Source organism: Pituophis catenifer, unplaced genomic scaffold, assembly GCF_029215685.1.
Source record: "Pituophis catenifer annectens isolate HBS135680 unplaced genomic scaffold, rPitCat1.0.hap2 SCAF_3, whole genome shotgun sequence".
NCBI classification, from domain to species: domain Eukaryota; kingdom Metazoa; phylum Chordata; class Lepidosauria; order Squamata; family Colubridae; genus Pituophis; species Pituophis catenifer.
The window spans coordinates 129,076,396-129,099,285 of NW_027256883.1; the positions used below are offsets into that span (position 1 = coordinate 129,076,396).

General features: G+C 41.1%; 1 protein-coding gene across 1 annotated transcript; it reads right to left on the reverse strand.

Annotated features, from left to right (window-relative positions):
• Nucleotides 1–4,257: 4,257 nt before the first annotated feature.
• Nucleotides 4,258–22,053, reverse strand: RTCA (RNA 3'-terminal phosphate cyclase). The gene is made up of 11 exons (XM_070939352.1): nt 21,846–22,053; nt 20,852–20,952; nt 17,392–17,535; nt 16,152–16,275; nt 14,610–14,668; nt 13,827–13,968; nt 11,463–11,587; nt 11,260–11,318; nt 9,585–9,679; nt 5,881–5,985; nt 4,258–4,472 (listed from the first exon to the last, which is right to left on the reverse strand). Exons 1-11 carry the CDS (start codon nt 21,891–21,893, stop codon nt 4,377–4,379), a joined length of 1,098 nt encoding a protein of 365 aa, XP_070795453.1. The 5' UTR covers nt 21,894–22,053; the 3' UTR covers nt 4,258–4,376.
• Between the last annotated feature and the right edge of the window lie 837 nt (nt 22,054–22,890).

Sequence of the window (22,890 nt, forward strand, 5' to 3'; positions counted from 1 at the left end):
GTTGTAAAATGAGACCGGCCTCACCTCTTTTTGCTCATTGGAGGTTGGAATCTGAGGCCAGCCTCATTTTTCTTTCATCGGTGGAGGTTGCAAACTCAAGCCTGTCTGGTCTCCTTTTCTCCTGATCTCTCATTGGTCACTGCAGATTGGCAAATCAGACTGCCCTAATCTTCCTTTAGTAGGTGAAGGTAGCAGACTCAGGCCAACTTGATCTCCCATTCTTTGCTGGAGGTTGTAAAATGAGGCCAGCCTCACCTCTCTTTGCCCACTGGGGATTAAAATCTGAGGCTGGCCTCATTTCTCTTTCATGAGTGGAGATTGCAAACTCAGGCCAGTCTGGTCTCCTTTTATTCAGTAAGCATTGCAGACTCATGGCCTGATCTCCACTAGGTTGTTGAAAACTCAAGCCAGCCTGATCTCTCCTTGGTCGTTGGAAGTTGCAGACTCTGGCTGCAGTGATGTCTCATTCTTCCTTGGAGGTTGTAAAATGAGACCGGCCTCACCTCTTTTTGCTCAATGGAGGTTGGAATCTGAGGCCAACCTCATTTCTCTTTTTTTGGTGGAAGTAGCAGCCTCAGGCTGGCCTGATGTCCTATTCCTTGTTGGATGTTGTAAAATGAAGCTGGCCCCGTCTCTCTTTGCTCAGTGGAGGTTGGAATCTGAGGCCAGCCTCACCTCCCTTTCGTTGGTGGAGATTGTAAACTCTGGCTAGCCTGAGCTCCTGTTTTCACTGGAGGTTGCAGATTATAACTGGCCTGAACTCCATTTGGTCGCTGGAGGTCACAACTCTAGGGTAGACTGATCTCCCTCAGTCGGTGGAGATAGCAACTCAAGCTGGCCTGATCTCCCTTTTTTTTGGGGGGGGGGAGGCTGGCCTTGTCTCTCTTTGCATGCTGGAGGTTGCAATCTGAGGCCAGTCTCACCTCCTTTCAATGGTCAGGATTGAAACCTGATTTCCCGTTCTTCACAGGAGATTGAAGATTCCCAACAGGCTGATCTCCACTTGGTTGATGGTGGTTACATACTCAGGCTGGCCTGATCTCGTTGGTCACTCTAGGCTGGAAAGTCAGGCCCGCCTGATCTGCTCTTCTTCACTTCAGGTTGCAAAATCAGGCCAGCCTGATCTCCCTTTGTTTGATGGATGTTGCAGACTCAGGTCAGAGGGATGTCCCACTCATTGTTGGAGATTGTAAAATGAGGCTGGCCTCACCTCACTTTGCTCATTGGAGGTTGAAATCTGAGGCCGGCCTCATTTTTCTTTCTTGATGGAGGTTGCAAACTCAGGCCGGTCTGGTCTCCTTTTCTTCAGTAAACATTGCAGACAAGACAGGCCTGATTTCCATTTGTTTGCTGGTGGTTATAATCTCAGGTTCTTCACTGGAGGTTGTAAAATGAGGCTGGCCTCACCTCTCTTTGCTCATTGGAGGTTGAAATCTGAGGCCGGCCTCATTTTTCTTTCATCGGTGGAGGTTGCAAACTCAGGCCGGTCTGATCTCCCCTTCTTCAATAAAATGTTGCAGATTCAGACCGGCCTGATCTCCACTTGGTTGCTGGTGATTATAATCTCAGGTCGGCTACTTCTCCTGGTCACTGGCGGTTGGGAAGTTAGGCTGGCCTGATCATCTCTTTTCATTTCAGGATGGAAAATCAGGCCGGCCTGAGGCCCCTTTTGTCAATGGAAGTTGCGGAGTCCAGCTGGAGTGATCTCTCGTACTTCATTGGAGGTTGTAAAATGAGACCAGCCTCACCTCTCTTTGCTCATTGGAGGTTGAAATATGAGGCTGGCCTCATTGTTCTTTTGTCAGTGGAGGTTGCAAACTCAGGCCAGCCTAGTCTCCCTTTCTTAACTTGAGGCTGGAAACTCAGTGTGGGCTGGTCTCCTTTTCTTCAGTAAACATTGCAGACTCAAACCAGGCTGATCTCCATTTGGTTGCTAGTGGTTGCAAATTCAGGCTAGCCAGATCTTTCCACTTGAGGTTAGATAGTCATGCTGGCCACATCAACTATTTTCATTTCATGATAGAAAATTAAGCCGTTTTGGTGTTCAAAGCTTTGGTCAATGTAAGTTGCAGTCTCCGGCTGTGATGCAGAGGTCCGGCCAGATGTTGAACCCGAACGGCTTAGACCAGTATTTTTCAATCTTGACCAGTTTAAGGCACTTGTGGACTTCAACTCCCAGAATTCAGCGTGCTGGCTGAGGAAATCTGGGAATTGAAGTCCACACATGTCTTAAAGTGGTCAGGTTTGAGAAACACTGACATAATCCATCAATACTGATCTCTCTTCAAATTGTACTGATTTCCCATTTTATTCTGAATCCAGTTCAAGGCTTGTTAGCTATAAAATCCCTCCAAACTTTTTGGAGGTATGTATTAATTTTTCCATCTCCGGCATTTCTATAGAACTCCGGATAACAATAAAAAGTGCTTATCCAAAGTCATGACCAGCCCCTCAAAATATACTGACAGCCTGGTTCAGAAGTTCCGAAAATAAAGAGGAAGAAGGAATCTTAGGCATATTCACTGCCTTGAGTTATTTCTAAAAACAATAAAGGAAAGATTTAAAAAACTAATAAAAAGCTACTAAAATATTTCAGTCAATAGGCCAAGTGTTTTTGGGAAATAGCCACTGACTGATAGGACAGTAGAATTTCTAGGTTTGATCTATCTATGGCAGTCACTTTTGACAAAAATTGCCATCAAAATGAGCTGTCAGCAGCTTAAAAGCAGGACTTGACATGATTGGATAATAGTTTCAACAAACAGGCAATGGCATTGGAAGTGTAACTGGCCAATGGAGTCACTTTTTAGGTTAAATTCCACAAATCATTAAGCCGGGTTAATTTTCATCTTTGTCATCACAAAAGAGACATCCCAAAGCCCACATTTTGGCTCCTGAATCAAACAGAGTTGTTCTCCAGTTATTTTGAACACAATTTCCTAGCACTGCAGTCTAGAATAATGAGCTGTCGGAAGTGTTGACAATTGCCATGGCAACCATCAACCAATGAGTTTAGGAGCCAGCAATGTCAACAACAATGTAATGGCTTTGATGTGGCCCGGACCTGAGATTTGAAAAATAATAATAAATTGGTTGCTTTTAAATGAAGACCTGGTCTGTTAATTGATTAGCAATCTATTAAGGGACTTTTGCAAGTGAGCCATGAATTAGCTTCAACTCGAGCTGGTCCATCTAAATCACTTGGTCTATGCTTTTTCTTGATAGAGGCATTATTAAGATTAGCAATTCGTTAACATGACTTTGATACTTGTTGGAAGATGCTAAAGAGGCTGGCCATTGAAAAGTTGATGCCATTCGCTAAAGTTGGAAAACCAGCTCCTTTGGGTTTCTCATTTCCAAAGTCATAGAAGAACTGCAAAAAACTTTATGCTTTTAACTTGTTTCTAATATTGTCCTTCAGATCAGTGGAGTGTTGGGACTTTGAAATCAATAGCCTGTCTTCTTCTTTCTCCTTTCCTTTCTTTCTTTGTTTGCCACCTTTGTTTCTACAAATAACTCAAGACAGCAAACATATCCAACACAACTTCCTCCTTCTCTTTTCCTCACAATAATTACCCTGAATTGATAAATAGGCTGAGAGAGTTGGGCTGGCCCAAGATCATCCAGCTGGCTTTCATGGCTAAGGTGGGACTAGAACTTATAGTCTTCTACTTTTTAGCCTGGTGATTAACCACTAGACAAAATGGAGTGGAAAATAATAGAAATTTCCTTCCTTCCTTTTCTCCCCTCACAAAGCTAAGTTATATTGAATTTAATTTAAAGCAAAGAACGTTGCAATTAAGGTGTCAGAATTGTTTTCTGCCCTAATAATAAGATGGGAAATTGTTAAAACTGAGGGATCTGACATTTTGAAACCCAGATCTAATTAGCCTTATTTTTTCAGTTTAAACTACAATTTCATTTAGGGCCATGTGGTGAAAAAGGGATTTCCCTTAAATTCTAACTGACCTTATTTATATAGTTGAAGGGCCATTTTATCAAAGAGGATACAAATGGTGAAAAACCATCAGTGTCCTTGTGATGCAAATACTATCAGTTATCTGGACAGCTTCGGAAACAACATATTTTGTCCATTGTTGGGAGGGGAAGGGATGAAGTCCAAATTAAAATGTTGAGTTTTAGATGCCATTGTTTCAATCAACCCATTCCTATCACATAAGCCACTAATAGTCCTTGGGCTGAGGCAAGATATAAGCCCAATAAATAAGTAAATTTATTATTAATTCAATAATAAAGGGAATTTAAGGAAGCACTTTATTCAAACATTCCAGTGAACGAAGTGCAATACATTTATGCAGATATTTCAAGAAAAACAAACCAAAATAAACATAACACCATCCCACCCAGAGCAATAACTAGAGATTTGTATTTAGCAATCCGATTCCTTGGCACTCAATAATATGGGCATCCTTGGAAGAGTCGTCTTCTGATTTTGTCACTGTAAACTTAGCCTGCAAATAGTAAACAAAAAAAGCATGCTTTCTTAAAATTGTTGTTCGCATAAACTGGATTCTAGGCAAAGTACAACACACACAAAAATTCAAAAATTACAAATACAGGTAAGTCCTCAGTGCAATTAAGACCGGCAATGTCATTAAGCAAAAAGTCATGTGACTGCACCGGACTTCAGTTTTGCTACAGTCATTGAGCAAATCACCATCGGTCATTAAGGGCAATATCATGCAACCAAAACTTATGACTTCCTGCCAGCTTCCCCATTGATTCCTCTTGTGAGAAGCCAGCTTTGGAGGTCAGAAATGCTGATCATGCATCTATGGATGCGGTCATAAATGCACACTGGTTGTGAAGTGCCAAATCATAATCATATGATTGCAAGAACGCTGTGATGGCCATAGGTTCAAGGACTGATCTAAAAACTTTTCAGTATTACCATAAATTTAAACAGTTGCTGAATGAGGCAGTAAGGGAGGGTTACCTATAACTGTGATGGCTCCACCGCGCATACGCGCACACCTCCCACCGGCCAGCTGATTTTCGGGTCTCTCTCGCACATGTGAGAGACCTGCACGCATGCCCATACTGCCCCGCCCCGCCCAGGAGTCTCCATACGGCCTGTTTTGGATGCCAGGTAAGTACAGGGCTCACGCGGCAGCTCTGGGAGGACGAAAAATGGGCCTACCAGAAGTCCGGAAACAGGCCGTTTCTGGCCTGCAGAGGCTTCAGGGAGGCCTGCTAGGCCCAAAATGGGGTGCAGGGGGGTTGCACGTGCATGCTCAGGGGGCAGGGCGTGCCTGAGGGGCATTGCATTATGGGTGTGGGCACGCACGCATGCGCTATCACAAGCTTTTGGCACCTAAGGAAAAAAAGGTTAGCCATCACTGACTTATAAGGTCATATTTATAATTACTGAAATGTCAGCATCAGTTGAATTCCCCAAAGAGAACATTCTAAAGTCAAGTGCCATCCCCAAAAAGACTTTATATATCTGATATGTGCTACTCATTATGATAGTCAGGGAAATTTCAAGTTGGTGGCCTGCTGGCATGCACCCACTGATAAAATGTGGATGGTTAAAAGTATCTTCAGGCAGATTACTCCATAATCCAGTCAGTAGACAAGGCAAGGCAGCTACCTCACGAAGTAGGTGCTGGATAGCAGTAAGGATTTGGAGGATAAAAGCTACAATTGTTGTGCATCTTATCTTAGGCTCAATATATCAAAAGTAATTGCCATTGTTTCCTGTAGAGATTGAATTGTGGAGGGCAACACTATATCCTTTGCTTCCCAGTAAACCATCCTCTGCCAGCCCTTTTTTCACTAGAGATCATATGATACTAATGCTGGCCAGATTGACAGCTTTGGAAAATCAGCTGATCTGTAAAGAAAACTGGTACTTACTTTTGTCAGCAGTTCAGCAAAATGTATAGCCGTTTCTGTGTGCAGTGTAATTGGTCCAGTTTTTATTCTCGATTTCCCATTTGCTAAAGCCATGAAAACGATCAGCTGGAGGGAATCAAAAACAAACCAGCATTATGAATGCCTAAAAGGATGCAATACACCCTGTTATAAAAGAAGAAAGAAGACACATTATTTCACTATCTGACCAGAGCATCCTTTTATGGGATGCCTTTCTTTCTAGATGTTTTTGCTTGCACCATTCTGAATGATCTAAGTTGATTACAACTAGTCAATTCACTGAAAAATGTACAGATGCAATCCTGAACGCATAATTAGGGAGTAAGTGCCACTATACTTAAAGATATTTATAAAATAATCTTACTTTTTATTATTACTTAATAAAATGTATTCATCAGAAAAGGTTCTACCACAGTGGTTCCCAACCTATGTGGCTTGGCAGCCTGGCTGGGGGTCGATGGGATGGGGGAGAAGGGAACCAGGCCATGTAAGTGGCAGGTTGGCATGCATGCGGTCGCAGAGCGTGGCCCGGTTCCAAATAGGCCACAGCCCCAGTAGTGGCCTGGGGACTCCTTTTGATTTTTTTTTAACATGACTGTCCTCCTACAACGTATTTTTACCATCCCTGTTGTAAAATACACTAAATCTACCACCTTTTCCAGTTTCACACAAGGTTCCAGGGTGGATAAAAATCAATGATTTTTTTTAAAAAATTAAAAAAATCAGATTTTTTTTATTTAAATAGGATTTTTTTTTATTTTTATCGAATTTATTTTAATAAAAAACTTTTGGGGTAAAAATCTATCGTAAGATAGTTTTCTATTTAAGATACATAAATAATTTAGTTTATTCAGCATGAAATGGAGCTTAGTTATGTAGCATGAGGCTGTATATTCTGCAACACTGGGACTATCGGTGAGTCAACAGTGGGTCAAAGGAGTAGCAGAGATGACAGTTGCTCTTTAAAAATTATGATTTAAATTGAGTTGATTTAAATCAAGCCTTTTTACTAGTGATTTAAATCATGATTTAAATTGTGATTTAAATCAACTCGATTTAAATCAAATCCACCCTGCAAGGTTCTATTGCTCTGGCAAGATTCTGGATCTCCAGGCTATTTTTTTAGCTTGCTGATTTATTATTGTTGCTAGTTAAACAGAATTCATTCGAAGGCCAGTTTGGTGTTATGGCTCGAAGATGGGTATCACTTTATTAAATTTTTATCTCAAGCTATTTTGTAATAATGAAAGTATTTAGTGTCATGAAAACATCACTTTCTTTTCTTTTCTTTTTTCAAAAGGCAGGGTTACAGAAAAATAAGGCTATAGAAAAGTAAGCCCAATTTTTTGTAAATATCTGTCAAAATTTGCAAAGTTATAGAGGTGGCTTTTGAGAACTGCAGGTGGAATTGAAAGAGAACCTTTCATAGTGAATGATCTGTAAATGATCTGCTGAATTAAATGGTTTTCTTTTGTCAGATCTGCCTTTCCATTTTCACTAACAGCCACATTGACTGGGATTTCCAATGCCAGAAAATCCCAACTCCGGAGAGTTGGGGTTCCTCTTTTCCAATTGATGTATGCAAGAAGAGAAGAAACAAAGGAATCCATGTGGCTCAAAATTCTCCCCAGGACAACAGTCATATCATAATACAGTAACAGTGTTGGAAAGGACCTTGGAGGTCATGTAGTCCAACCCCCTGCTCACACAGGAGACCTGTACAAGAGATTTGAACCGCCAAACTGCCGACCTTTCTGATCGACAAGCTCAGCATCTTAGCCACTGAGCCACCTAGTCAGGCTCCCTAATATAGTAGAAAGTTAAACCTCTGAAGAGTTTAGCTAAGGTTTTTCTCCTTCATGGCATACAACGGAAATGGTGTTAAAAACAAAGAAAAAAGAGAGATAACGTTTCTATTTGTTTTCCAGTGAGGTGAGGTTGGTCTGAAATGCTGGAAATGTCAGACTATTTCCTTATTAGTATGCTCCTAATAAAGCTCAGGAGTTACCGTATTTTCCGGCATATAAGACGACTGGGCGTATAAGATGACCCCCGGCTTTTCCTGTTAAAATATAGGGTTTGGGCTATACTCGCCGTATAAGACTCCCTCTTCCAACGCACACCAAATAAAAATTAAAAAACATCAACAGGCTCACCCACAATGTAAAAGCAGCTGTGCTAGACCCAAAATGGCCCCTGCAACAAGCAGGAACCTCACAGCCACAAAAAGCCCAAAAAAACAACTTTCACACTTTACACACACACAACACAACTGGCTCACCCACAATGTAAAAGCAGCTGTGCTAGACCCAAAATGGCCCCTACAACAAGCAGGAACCTCACACAGCCACAAAAAGCCCAAAAAAACAACTTTCACACTTTACACACACAAAATTCCACATACAGCTTTGTGAGATTTTGTGTGTTTGTGTAGTTAAGAGTGAAACACTACAGAAACACACTAAATCTCACAAAGCTGCACAAATATTATTTTATTTTATTTTTATTTTTATATGAAAACTAAATTTAAAACTTCCTAAACTTTAAATGGCTAGGTCTAAAAAAATAAAACTAAAAAAAACCCCAATTAACTATTTTTTTAAAAGCTCCCAAAGGGGAAAAAAACTTACCCAATAGAACAGGGGTCTCCAACCTTGGCAACTTTAAGACTTGTAGACTTCAACTCCCAGAATTCCTCAGCCAGCTTTGTTTTGCTGGCTGAGGAATTCTGGGAGTTGAAATCCACAACTCCCTGGCTGCTTGATTGCAGGCAGGGAGTGGCTTGCTGATGGAATGGATTCAGGCAAGCGAAGCAAGGCAAGCATTGTGACTAGCAGCTAAGGTAAGCAAGCTGGAGGGAGAAAACTTTTTTCCTTTTACATGGCTCTGGCGATCCCAGCTGCGTTGCCTGATTAGCAGGCAACGCAGCTGGGTCGTCAGAGTTTGGATCGCCAGAGCCATGTAAAAGGAAAAAAGTTTTTTCCTTTTACATGGCTCTGGCGATCCCAGCTGCGTTGCCTGATTAGCAGGCAAAGCTGGGATCGTCAGAGCTTGGATCGCCAGAGCCTTTCGGGCTGGTCTGCCTGGTTACAGGAGAACGACACCCGGCATATAAGACGACCCCCGACTTTTGAGAAGATTTTCATGTGTTAAAAAGTCATCTTATACGCCGGAAAATACGGTATTAAAAACAACTTTCTTTCCACTTCACTTTCCAGCTGTGTTGGTTTACAACTCAAACCCACCAGCACAGTGGTGAAATGTAAATTTTGTTACTACTGGTTCTGTGGGCGTGGCTTGGGGGGGAGGTAATATTCGGCTGAAGAGGTTGTTAAAAAAATGCTTTAAAATCTGACGATCCCAGCTAACTTGCCTGATCGGCAGAGGCTTTTTCTTTTTTTTAAGCCTCTGACGATCCTAGTTGACTTGCCTGATCGGCAGAGGCTTTGTTTTTACTTTTAAAAGCATTTTTTCTATAACCTCTTTGGGAGCATCTCACCCCTGCACCAGCAATTGAAGATGATAGCACTTCACAGGCCACGGTAGCTTGTGGGTGACAGATTGAGAAAACCTGGATACTGAATCAGTTAACTTCTTGGAACCCTAATCCACATGTATGAGAAGGTGTAATTATGACATCTCAGTTTGTACTTTTTTGTGAGAGACTTCCCACATGCAGATCTTACTTGGTCCTGCAGATAATCATCCACAGCACCTCCATGCCGAAGGTTTCCCAGCAACATCTCTGCTGCTTCGATTCCAACTTTGTCTGCATTTTTACCTGCAAGAAAAATTAAATAGGGATGTGATGTAAATAAAATGCTTATCTAACAGGATTGCCTCTTCAAAAAAAATGAAAATATGTTCAGAATAGATTTCTATCTTTGGATGGTTTAATTATAAAAGGCATTCATTCACCTTCACGAGGTAGTCAGGGAGAGTTACAAAATTTTGCTCTGTGATGAAATTTGATGTCAGATATTCATAAAGTTATATTTGATTTAGAATAAATTGAAGTTATATTTGATTTAGTATGTCTATTATGGTTTCTCCCAAATATGTGCTATGGTAAGAGCTCAATTTAGTGAACCTTGATACAATGAATTTTGCATGCAATGGACCCAAAGCCACAGGCATTGAAACATGTTGACATAATGATGCAAATGAAGTATATGGATGCAAATGATGTCCCTGGTGTTATGAACGAATCACTAACTCAATGCAGATTTGGCTTTCACAGCTAAGGTAGTATACTGTTTCATTATGCCGCTAAGGTGTCTCTTATCTTCGGTTTTCCCTTTGCTTTTCCTTCCCTCTCCTTTTTTGTTAATCATCTCTCTCTCCTCCACTCATGTAAATTAGGGAGTGACCCTAACGGTTTCAAATCATGTATTTTCATAACAGGGATGTTATTATTCACGATTAATGTCAATATTATTTTTAATTTATTGTATGTCTATTGCTGGTCGATGACCATAATAAAGTATTTATTTAATCATCTCTCTCTCCTCTCTTTTTTCACTCCAAGTTCTCTTAGCCTTCTGCCCCAACTATCTTATAAGGAAGTTTCCAAATAATCCTTTACTTTATGTTAAACAACAATGCTCCCTGTCATCACAGTCTCTTTTTCCAGATGATTTAGAAGAAAGATATGGATTCAAAGGGCAGAGAAAGCAGATTCTATCTCATTCTCCTCTCATACATGTTACCCTGTGGTAAGATGGAAGGCCAATAAATTTATGTATATGAACATCAGAGGTGGGTTTCAGCAGGTTCTGACCAGTTCTGGAGAACCGGTAGTGGAAATTTTGAGTAGTTCGGAGAACTGGTAATAAAAATTCTGGCTGGCCCCGCCCCCATCTATTCCCTGCCTCCCAAGTCCCAGCTAATTGGGAGGAAATGGGGATTTTGCAGTAACCTTACCCTGGATTGAGGAGGGAATGGAGATTTTACAATATCCTTCCCATGCCATGCCCATCAGCCACACCCACCAAGCCACATCCACAGAACCAGTAGTAAAAATTTTTTGAAACCCACCACTGAAGTATATGTGGGTACACACATACATACTCTTTCTCTTCAGAACTGGCCTTACAGATTCAGCCAGGGCAAGCTCTCTATTTGTAATAAGAGATCTTTTGGACTTGAAGACCCATGTTACCTTATTGGAGGTATTATTTATTTATTAAATTTATATGCCACTCAGAGCTGTCATCAAATAAGAACATAGATTGGATTTAATCCTGAAAAGGGAGCTGGAGATATGATGCTAGGGAAAACACTGCCATGTTTTTGGTTTGAGCCTTTTACAAAATGGCTACCGAGAAGGCTAAGTCACATGAAGCAATGTAAAGCTCTCACCTCTTTTACCAAGGGATGATCCTGCCAACAAGCAGCCAGTGGATGTCTCTGCAACTATTCTAAATAAAGTAAAAACTTATAGAATTATATGAAACCATTGAAGCTCACCCCTCCTTTTCCCTCCCCAAAAACAGCTCACAAGAAGCCATTTGGCTTCCTATGGCAATAAACTGGACTCTCAAATGACAACCAAACTCACTCACATAATTCCAGATCCTGTTCCAAAGGCCTCATTATCCGACTCTCTAACAGTCTGAATATTGACATAAAGATCCCGGATCTCTTTCCTGATGCATTTCACTGCAGCAGAAGCCATCTCTTTGGCCACCTAAAGTAGCAAAATGAAAGGAATATATGGAATTCCCAATGCAAGAGCTTTCCTTCGTATATGTATTTTACATGGAAAGAGGGAGGGAAAGACTGCAATTTTGCAGAAATTTGCAAATGATGTCTCCTGAAAAGTTGATCTAGAGACTGTTTGCTTAAAGCCGTGATGGTGAACCTATGGCACGCGTGCCACCTGGACCCCTCTCTGCGGGCACGCGAGCCATTGCCCAGCTCAGCTGTACCCCTCATGCGTGTGTGCCTCCCGCCGGCCACCTGATTTTCGGGTCTCTGCTACGCATGCGTGGGGGGTGGCGGGGTGCATGTGGGAGACACGTACGCATACCTGGGGGATCGCATACGCATGCCTGGGGGCGGGGGGGAGCAGGGGGGTGCAGCCCATTTTTGGTCCCAGGAGGCTGCAGGGCGGCCTACTAGGCCCAAAACGGAGCAGGGAGATCGCATGCACATGCGCGGGGGGGGGGAGCGGGGGGGGACAGTTTCGGTATGCAACAACAAAAACGTTAGCCATCACTATCTTAGAGTATCTTGCCTGATGATCCCTGCCATTTGTATAGTACAACCTGAACCCATTTCAGGTTGAAGATTCTACTTGGTGTTTGAATGGCAAGTCAGGGGCTGAACTCAAGTATGTTGGAAAAAGAAATAAACATGAAAGTCTTTAAATTGAATCAAACCCAGGAATAGGTCTACTGCCCTCGGGTTTATTGAGGTTTTTTTGGTGATAAAAAAAACTACAAGATTATTAACTACACAAAAAAACCCTATAAAACAACTTCTGGAGAGGTTCTGGAGACCATGTCAGACTCTGAATGGTGTCAAGAAGTCTTAGGATCTCAGGTTAGATAACCCTGCTACAGAAAGGAGGTCTCATTGGAAAACCTTCTCTCAGAACAAATTTCAGCCATGATTTTATCTAAATCAGAGCAGCTTTATAAGGTGACCCGACTTATTTGACTCATTCAGCAGATGGGAGACTGATGTAAAAACAAAAAAGGGATTTTTCAAAGGCTATCAAATAACCTTCCGGACAAGGATAGAGTAGAACTCTCAGAAGTTATATTATACACCAGCTTTTTCACATAACATATTTGGCAAAGAGACTCAGGGGCAGAGGTGGTATTCAGGTGGTTCAGACCAGTTCGGCCGAATCAGTAGAAGAAATCGCAGGTGGGCTTGCCCACCTGCCCAGGCTCTATGCCATCCTATTTAGGCACATTTTTGAGGCCGGGCACATGCGCGGAAGGCACACACACAATCAAAACACATGCACAGAAGGCCGGGTGCATGCAGGGACGGGGCACATGCGAGCGGGCTCGTGCGCGCTCTCACATTTGCGAACCGGTAGGGAAAGTAAGTGAATACCACCCTTGCTCAGGGGGATTACTAATTAATCTTTTGTAATGGCCTATTCAGTGGTGCTTTTATAATCAAGTCCTGGGCACATTTAGGGAACATTCGTAATCACCATCTTTCAAAAATGAAGAAACTACATTGTAACAGGTTGGCTATTTGTTCATCTTGTTCACTATTGTCATCTCTGACCCAAACCAGCTTTGCCACATCTTAGAGACAAATGTCCTTCTTATTGGCTTTGGTATCCTGTTGTAACTGAAGATGTCAATTAAAGCAGTGGCCCCAACCTTTTGGACTCCAGGGACCAGTTCTGTGAAGAGAGGTTTTTCCATGAACCAGAGGGGACGTGGTTTCGTGTGCTGCCTGCATCCTGCGGATGGGGCTTCGCTTGGTTGCACGGCCTAATTTCTGGCATGCTGCGCACCAGTGCTGGTCCATGAACTTGGGGTTGGGGACCTCTGAATTAAAGGACTGGATCTGGGATCTTCTTCAGGAAAAGAATGTACTTTACAATGGCGCTATTTATTTTTAGCCCTATGATTGCATAACAATTTTCTTAATATGGCAACAAATGGAGGAATATAAAATGAACACTCTACTATGCTGTTATCATAACTAAATTGCCCATATTATTTTTCAAGGTAACATGGCATCTTTCTAAGAGCCATAGTTAGCGTAACAATTGCTTGCCAATAACCAGAGGACTGGTGCATTCCATCTAGGAAATCATAAACTACTATTTACAAATTCTAACATGTTAACTAAACCAAACTATAACTTAAAGCAGTGTGAATTCAATCCAACTTTGGATCCAAATCTTACAGGATAAGCTCTTTTCCTCACCTAAATCTATCAGACATACTTACTTTGATTGGCAAAGCTCCAGCTACAAAGGCTCTTCCATGTATCTTGGTCACTGTACCACGGTCAATTAAATTGATTGGGTTTAGCTGCTTAACCGGGGACATTCGGACAACCACTTCACCACCCCCTTTAGGATAGTAGCCCCTGTTAAAAAATAATGACACACAAGCAGAGATCAAAATAATGAGTTGGCATGTTTTTTTCTGCCATTAAAAATAAACCTTCTTAAACATAAATAGTAATCTTGCAAAAGACTCATTTAATCTAGTGTTCTATTTCCTACACCATCCCATTAGAGCATCTTTGATAAGCCCACAAACAGGTTATGAATATCAGGGGCCCAGCAAATAAGTGTTCATAGAGGAGGCAGCTCAAGAGCAGAAGGAGCTATCACCACACCCTTTAATCCCAAAGCATATCTAGTCCTCTTGGTCTAAAATCATCTGGCTTTGAGTGATGTGCAAGTTCCAAAAAGAAGATGGAACCAGGACAAAGAAACAAAGGAGAAAATCAAAAGATAATTGTCATAATTTAACAAATACAGTGTATATGTTCCATATTATTTAACAACTTGGACAAGTTATGAAAGAGTTCAAAGGAAGCTATATTCTAATTTTCAGAAACTGCACTTACTTTTAATGGACTCTGCTTTAGAAGGCCAATAAAGCTGGTCATTAGCTAAAGGAAGGGAATATCTTTTGTTGGCAAAATGCAAGAAAGTTATTGGAGATGGAAATTTGTAATCATAGAGACAAGACACAACTCAACATACATCTGGAACTCACCTCCTTTTTATGTCACAGTCTACAATCAAACCAAACTTCTCAGCTATTGGCTTGAAGATCTGGAGAGTAAATACATTTATGAAAAACGCAGGTACACCCTTTTAATGAACAAAGAACCCTTTAGTCATGTTGCCAGGTTGATGCAAAAATAGCAAATCTATCTGCCTGAAGGCCTCACTCCTATTTTATCTGAATATGGAAAACTGCAATTTCTATTGACAATTGTTTGCTGTCAAAAGCTGCAATTTCTTCATGTTTTAAGGACAAACTATGATTTGTGCAAATCACTTCTATGTGCCTGGGACATATTCTAATCTGCCACAAATTAGAAGTAGAATCTCATAGATAATTCTTTGGGCATAAAACAAAAGGAACAGAGCCAAGTGTTTTCAAGGCCCATGATGACTATCATTTTATGTGACATGAGGCAATGTAGGAGATATCCTAGAGCAGGGCTGTCAAACTCCCAGCCCGTGGGCCAGATGCATCACACGCTGGCCACACCGATGCCCGGTTTAACCAAGGGCGAAAAAGTCCCGACGTGAGTTTGACACCCCTGTCCTAGAGAAAGAATTAGAAGGAGGGATAATATGCCTTTTCCTTTCTTTTCAGGCAGACAAAATCATTCTCATTCTCTGTGTTTCCAATAGAAAAGAATATTTGTAGCTCAGGATTGAACTGTGTAATCCTTGAGGTTCTCTGGTTTTGGTTTGTTTGGTTGTTTTCCTGCAGACATTTCATCACCAAACTAGGTAGTATCATCAGTGCTGGTTACCAAGTTTGATAATAATGATGAGGTTATCTAGTTTGTTATTGAAATGTTTGCAAAAAAAACCCCACCAAATTCCGTGAGAACTAATTACCCCACAGTCTCTATTTTTCACTTGACACACAGCTTTGACTAAGAAATACCTAATCAATAAAAATAAAACAATGATTATATTATAATCACCCTCTTTGCAATGTGGGCAGATGTGCCATGTTATCCACAGAATCCCATTATTTTCAGTAATAAAAATATTTAGCATCCAACTGAGTAAATTACAAGCAGCAAACAAAGTTAGGAAACAACCATTCATTTGATTGTGACAAGTACAAATGAATAGATATGAAGGCACTTATTATAATCTGAATAAATTGATTAAAGCAGTTTTAACTTGTTTTAACATTGTTCTAAAAAGCTTGATCACTGGCTTCACCAGAGATGTTACACAAGCTTTAAAAACTTAACAAGGCAGCACATCAGAACACATAAAAAGGGGGCGAGTCTTGGCTCATGAGTATTTTGAACCTCCTGTGCTTGATTTAATTTAATTTATGACATCAGCTTTTAAAAGCTGATTTTTCTTTTCTTTTCTGCCATACTTTCAGGCAGACGCATGATTAAAAATGCTTGAGGACCAGCAAATATGGTGAACATATTCTCAGTATCTGCACTGATAAAACTAATTGGACAAGTCCACTATGAAACAACCCCAAATGAAGGCTAACTTGATCTGCAAGATCCAAGGGCCAACCTTAAGCACATGAACTTCTACTTACCATCAACGTATAGTCAATCTGAGGAGCCATCTCTGCATTGGTGCCACCTTTCAAACGAAGTTCAGAAGGAGAGGCCGCAAAAAGGACACAGGGCATGGCCACTTGCATTAGCAAGCAAACACTCCTATGATTAAAAAAAAAATGCACAGACAAAATAGGTTTATGCTCTCATTATGTTCCCAGCAAGGAGTGGGACTCAAGTGCTTAAATAGTCCATTCAACTCTATGATTTTTTAGCTGATTTTACACCCTCCCTTCTTGAGCTGTCTAGGGGAAATACATCTATGGTTTTCTTTCCTACCCACCTTCCATTTTACTCTCAGTAAGCTTTAGAGCGGTAGTTCTTAAACTTTTTTTTTTCAGGACCATTTTCACTTTTAAAAGTTATGGAGGAGCCCAAAGAACTTTTGTTTTTAAAGATTACATTTACCAATATTCAGTGCATTAAAAATTAAAATTGCTGCATTTGCTGCCACTACTGCTTCTCATTAACTGATGAGATTTTAATATTGTATTTCAACAAAGGCTGGCAAATAATTTTGATTTCATGGACTCCTGAGAGAGACTTGCAGGACTCCCAGAAGTCCTAAGTCCACACTTTAAGAAACACTAATTTAGAGAGAAAGCAATTGCCTCCAAGTCACTCAGTCAGCTTCATAGCTAAACAAGGATTGGAACTAAGCCGAAATTTCCACTATTAATTCAACAACTGGTCAATCTAAACATTGAAATTCTGAGCCACTCTGCACTTGTAATTTGCTGTTAGAATTTTGCAATTGCAGAAACTGGACTTCAATCAAAGGCTCCCGGATTCACAAAAGGGAAAAATCCATAGAAAAAAATGCTCTTTACAAAAGATTTTTTCTTAGAAAACAGCAGAAAAATCTACCCCAAAAAATCAGGACATAATAAAAAAATATCAGTGTATATGTATGTATATGTATATGTATTTATACCTTTTCTTTCATTTTGCAGCAATATCTTTCTTAGTCTGGTGTCTTTTAGGTGCATTGGACTATAATTCCTATATCATACTTAGGTGCATTGTTGACTAGGTGCATTGGACTACAATTTTAGGTGCATTGGACTACAATTCCCATATCATACTGAGCCATCCCTTTACTGACTGGGGATGGTAGAATTGTATGAAATACATTTGGAAAGACACAATTCTATAGCTTTAATGTATAGGTTATCTTCAAAACTGAGTGCTAGTTAATACAAATGCAGAAAATAATACCCTGCTGTTTTAGTGTCCGCTATGTGAGTTCCACCCTTGATCTTCCCAGGTGTGAAAGTGATCTCTGTTGACCCGATGTCTCCACCTTCCATCTGTCCATCACATAGAGCTCGAACCATTTCCAATCCAGACAGGTGCTGAGGCCTTCAAATCAAGTACACTGGATTAGAACATAAAGAGAGCCTGGGCATGCATACAGGATACAAAGGATTCTCACCTTAAGGCAGTGGTGAGTTGCTCCCAGTTTTGTCTGGTTCTTGAGAACTGGTAGTAAAAGCGGCGGGAGGCTCCGCCCACCCAACCTGATGTCATATTTGGCGACTGCGCATGCACAGAAGCACAAGTGTGTGTGCAAGCAAAGCGCACACGCTCCTGTTGCAAACCAGTAGTAAAGGTAAGTAGAACCCTCCCCTGCCTTAAGGTGATGTCTTCCTCCATCACAGGTTAACTAGTCACTTCTCTCTTACTTGTCCAGGAAAAATAGCAATAACCCTTGGACAAGCAAATGGCCATTATTCTCAATTACTGCTTCCCTTGTTTAGAAAGAACATTTCTTCAAGACTGGGAAATGGGTGCATTTTACCTAATTTTACATAGCCTTTGATTACAAAATCCTTCTCTAGGCAATCAATTCAGACTTCTGACAAATGTGATATGTATGTATGTATGTATGTATGTATGTATGTATGTATGTATGTATATTCATTTGATAGCAATAAGTTACACAGAAGGATGTCAAAATGAGAAAGGGAGGGGGATGATAGACAGATACATGGTTCTACTTATTTTTGGTTCTGGCTCCACCCACCATTTGTTTTAATCCCACCCACCACATGGGATGTACCTCCCAGTCAGTGTAGGAAATATGGTGCTATGTGAACTAAAATTAGTATGATTCATTATAGTATAGCTACTTATGTCCCTATAGCAACTTCCAGGAAAAAAATATTCCAGGAATTCTGTCTCCCAGGTCTTTGAGCTTGAAAGAGAAAGGGAGGCCGATGGCAGGCCCAAATTATTCCAAATTATACCAACAAGGATAGAACCATCAATTGCAGAGACATTTGTTTAAGTCATTTGATATATGTTATATAACAATACTGATATGATAGATTTATATTTTTGTTAGACATTATATTGTTTATTCATTATATATATATAATTTTCAGCCTGAATGTTTGTTAACAGTCCAGTTTTCTCTGGCTCCCTATTACCAACTGTCAACTGCAAAGAGGTAAGAATTCTAGTAGGCATCACAGCACCACTGGTTGCCTGTTGAGATCTTAGCATATCTTCTGGTTTGGTTCTCTCTCTCTCCCTATTGCTAGCTATTAACTGCAAAGAGGAAAGGTTCTTGTATGCATTACAACACCACTGGTTGTCTGTTGGGATCTCTGCCTATCCTCTGATGTTAAAATTCGAGTTTCCCTCAGTGCAGGTTTCCAAATACTTGATAACCTAGAGGCGTCATCTCGTCTATTCATATTGTGTGGCCTCTTTTCAATTTCGATAGCCTCCCTAATTATTCTCTTATTAAGATGTTCCTCTTTTACCACTGTTCTAGCCTTGTTGAAATCTATATTATGTCCTGTGGCCTTCATGTGTTGTACCAAAGAAGAAGTTTGCTCTTCCTTTTTCACTGCATTTTTATGTTCTTCTAAACGCACACTTATTCGCCTATTCGTCTGTCCAATATAAGATGACTGACAGGAGGTACATGCATCCGAAGATACAGTTCACAATGGAAATGGAGATTGAAAATCAACTCCCATTCTTAGATGTATTAATATATAAAAGAACTGATGGCACCCTAGGACATAGTGTCTACCAAAAGAAGAATATTGAATGAATATATATATATATATATTTGTAGATTTTCACGGGTACAGGTATGCAAGTCTTGGTGTATTCGGGTCTTCTCCCATCTAAGATTGAGAGCACTTTGGCAACGTTTCGACAGAATCTCATACACACACACACACACACACACACACATATATATATATATGTTTTCTGAGGTTTTCGCAGGTGTTTGTATGTAGGTCTTTGGTTATTCGGGTTTTCTCCCGCGTAAAATTGGAAGTGTCTTGGCAACGTTTCGACGAAGTCTCATTCGTCATCTTCAGGCTGGTGTTTTCGGCTTCGTGCTTCTAGGAGCAATGTGTGATCGCAGCTGTTTCTTCCTTTTAACTGCCAGTGGGGGTATCAACTGATTGGGTGGGAGCTGGATGTCACCACCACACGTCCACGCAAGGAGCAGACCCAGGCTCACACCGATAATGAGGCATGACCACAGACCAGAAGCCAGACCACAGCTGCATCATTAGCCACTTTAAACCCCTCCAATCCATACATGAAGCAAGCTGACACCCACCATGAAGATGTGGCACGGCCACGAACGCGAAGCCAAACGGCAGCAACGCAGCTCACCAGCTCAAATCCCCCTGCAACTCAGACTAACCCAAGCACAACCAAGCCCCCAAACAGAACACACCGCCATCCAATCAGAGCACAGCCAACCCCCCATCCAATCAGAGCACAGCCAAGCCCCCAACCAATCAGAACACACCTCCACCCAATCAGAACACAGCCAAGCTCCCACCCAATCAGTTCACACCCCCACTGGCAGTTAAAAGGAAGAAACAGCTGTGATCACACATTGCTCCTAGAAGCACGAAGCCGAAAACACCAGCCTGAAGATGACGAATGAGACCTTGTCGAAATGTCGCCAAGACACTTCCAATTTTACGTGGGAGAAAACCCGAATAACCAAAGACCTACATATATATATATATATATATATATGTATATATACATATACATATACATATACATATACATATATATATATATATATATATATATATATATATATATATATATATATATATATATATATATATATCATCCAATATGATGCTATTGGATTGCTACTTGGAGTCAGTTTTATGATGGAAACAGCATATAAACCTGAGAAATAAAAAATAATTTATGGTTGAAATGGCTTATAAGTTACTTTGATGGGATCTGTGACTTAAAAGGCAAGATACAAATAATAGTAAAAATAAAACATAAGAACAATATAATATACCATGCTGTAATTAAATGCCACATTGCCATCATAATAGGACGTAAGCAAGCTGCTACACTTTTATTTATCCACAGGTATATCTGTAAATAAATAAAGGGAATTCCAGGGCAGGATGCTAGACAAGAATGTCAAAGGCAATGCATAACCATCCACTTCCCTGATTTAAGGGAGTCTTTATCCTTGATAACAATTAGCAAATGGGTACATCTTTGTAGCCATCATTCAAATTAAAAGATTTTGCAGACTAGTAAATTTTCTGAAGTTCTCCACATACCTGGCATAAACATTAATCACAATGATCTGATAGCTTTTCCCCCCTAAGATTAGCAGGAGAGAAATTAGCTTTCCCAACAGTTCACCAGGATTTACCTTAGACCAGGCTGACTCCTGCCAGCTCGGATATTTTTCACCTGCAAAGGTTTATTGAGCAAGCAACTCAGAGCTGTAGAAACCCTCAAGATCTGGCCACCCTGCAAGGAAAGCAGATCGTCAAACTTCATAAAACCGGAGCTGTTGTGAAAGATTGGATAGCCTACCTACCCAAGGACTAGGCCAAGTTCACAGGTCTGTAAAGCCCATTTTCAAAAAAAGGACAGGGGTTGCGGGGCGGGGGGGAGGAGTGTTAAGGATGGTAAGCACAGATGTCCTAATACATTTAGACAGGCGAGCTACTAAGATTGGAATTCTAATGAACTCAATGGGAGGCGTGCATAAGCTATTTCTGTGGATACCCGCTGGGAAAGGAGGAATCCAAAGATTATTTATTATTGATTGATTGATTGATTAGATTTTATATGCCGCCTTTCTCCGGAGACTCAGGGCGGCTTACAGTGTGTTAAGCAATAGCCTTCATACTTTTGTATATACCTGCTTAGTAAGGCTTTGGGGGGGGGCCCTAAGCTGTGTTCTTTTTTATACAAAATCATCTTATTGCCCCCCAACAATCCGGGTCCTCATTTTACCAACCTCGAAAGGATGGAAGGCTGAGTCAACCTTGAGCCTGGTGAGATTTGAACTTGCAGTAATTGCAGGCAGCTGGTGCTATTTAACAGCACTTTAGTCTGCTGCGCCACCAAGGCTCAATATTGTATTCCTTTTTTTCAAATATAAAAAGATCCACGTTAGAATCGATCTTCGAAGGGGGGAGGGTTTAACCCCATTTCTGGTTCGGGGAAGAAAACGGGGTTCACTTCTTCCTGCCAGAAATTATGAGAATTGCAACCTTCTTGCTTTCTCTCCGACACCAATCGAACTGTTCGTTCGTTCATTCATTCTTCGCGAACGTTGGGTTGCACTTGCGCCCCCGTCCCGAGCCAGAGCCACGGGATCTGGCTATCCACGATTCTCTTTCCCGCTAACTCACCCCTTCCATAACGCTGCCATCTATCTCCACCCGGCCTTCGTCGCCCATGGTGGGCCGCCGCTGAGAAGCCGCGTCCCGCGCCCTGTCAGTGAAGAGGCCCTTCCGAGAGACCAACCCCCTCGCTCGCAGGAGCAGAAAAGCTGAGGGACCGGAACCCGACCCAAGACAAGCACGGAAAGCGAGCAATCCAGCCACTGCCGCAGCCACCTCCTCCGGCTTTCGGCCTCTACTGAGAAAGCGGGAGGGGAGCAGGCGCAGAACAGACCGGACTCTGCTACTGCTTCTGCATCACTCGGGAACTCGTTTACTCTAGCGACTTTAAAAAAATAGAGAGAACTCCGGCTGCGAAGTTATTTCCATATACAACTTTTGGAAACACTGTTATTTTTTTTTCCTTCCTTCCTTCCTAAATGCATTTAAGTTTCTCTTCAACCGCAGCTCGACTGAATCATTACGCACAGCGTTTGCTTGTCAATCCCTAATGAGGTCTGCTGGAATGACTGCACAAATCAGGAAAAGACATTGGGCGTGACAACACTGTAGCAGACCCCGATAGACAGACAGACATTGATAGACATTGATTGATAGACAGGTAGACAGATATACAGAGAGAGGGGGAGAGATGATAGGTAAGTAGATAAAGATAGGTAGGTAGAGAGAGAGATACTGCCTCTAAGGATATGGACTAAGAAACCTGTATAGCCTGAAGGCTTGGGTCCGTTTTATTACATTATGTATATATATATATAATATATACATACATACATACACACACATATATATACATATATATACATATATATATACATATATACATACATACATATATATATACACACACACACACACACACATAACACATGCGGAGAGAAAGACGGCGTATGTATGTACATACATAGAAATAGACATGAGGGTGATGTCCAGCCCTGTGAAACATTATCTCCCATCAGGTGAAGTTGAACCCATCCCTGTTAGTTTCTCTTAAGTCCCTCAAGACTTGGTTATATCATCAGGCTTGGGAGAATCAAGAGAATGATGAGATAAT

Coding starts and splice junctions, on each gene's coding strand:
- RTCA (XM_070939352.1), bottom strand. CDS start 21,893: ATGGGCGACGAAGGCCGGGTGGAGATAGATGGCAGCGTTATGGAAGGG. Junction 5,986..9,584: donor ATGATTATCTGCAGGACCAA/GTAAGATCTGCA, acceptor GATTCCCTCCAG/CTGATCGTTTTCATGGCTTT. Junction 4,473..5,880: donor TTGCTGAACTGCTGACAAAA/GTAAGTACCAGT, acceptor TACTATTTGCAG/GCTAAGTTTACAGTGACAAA.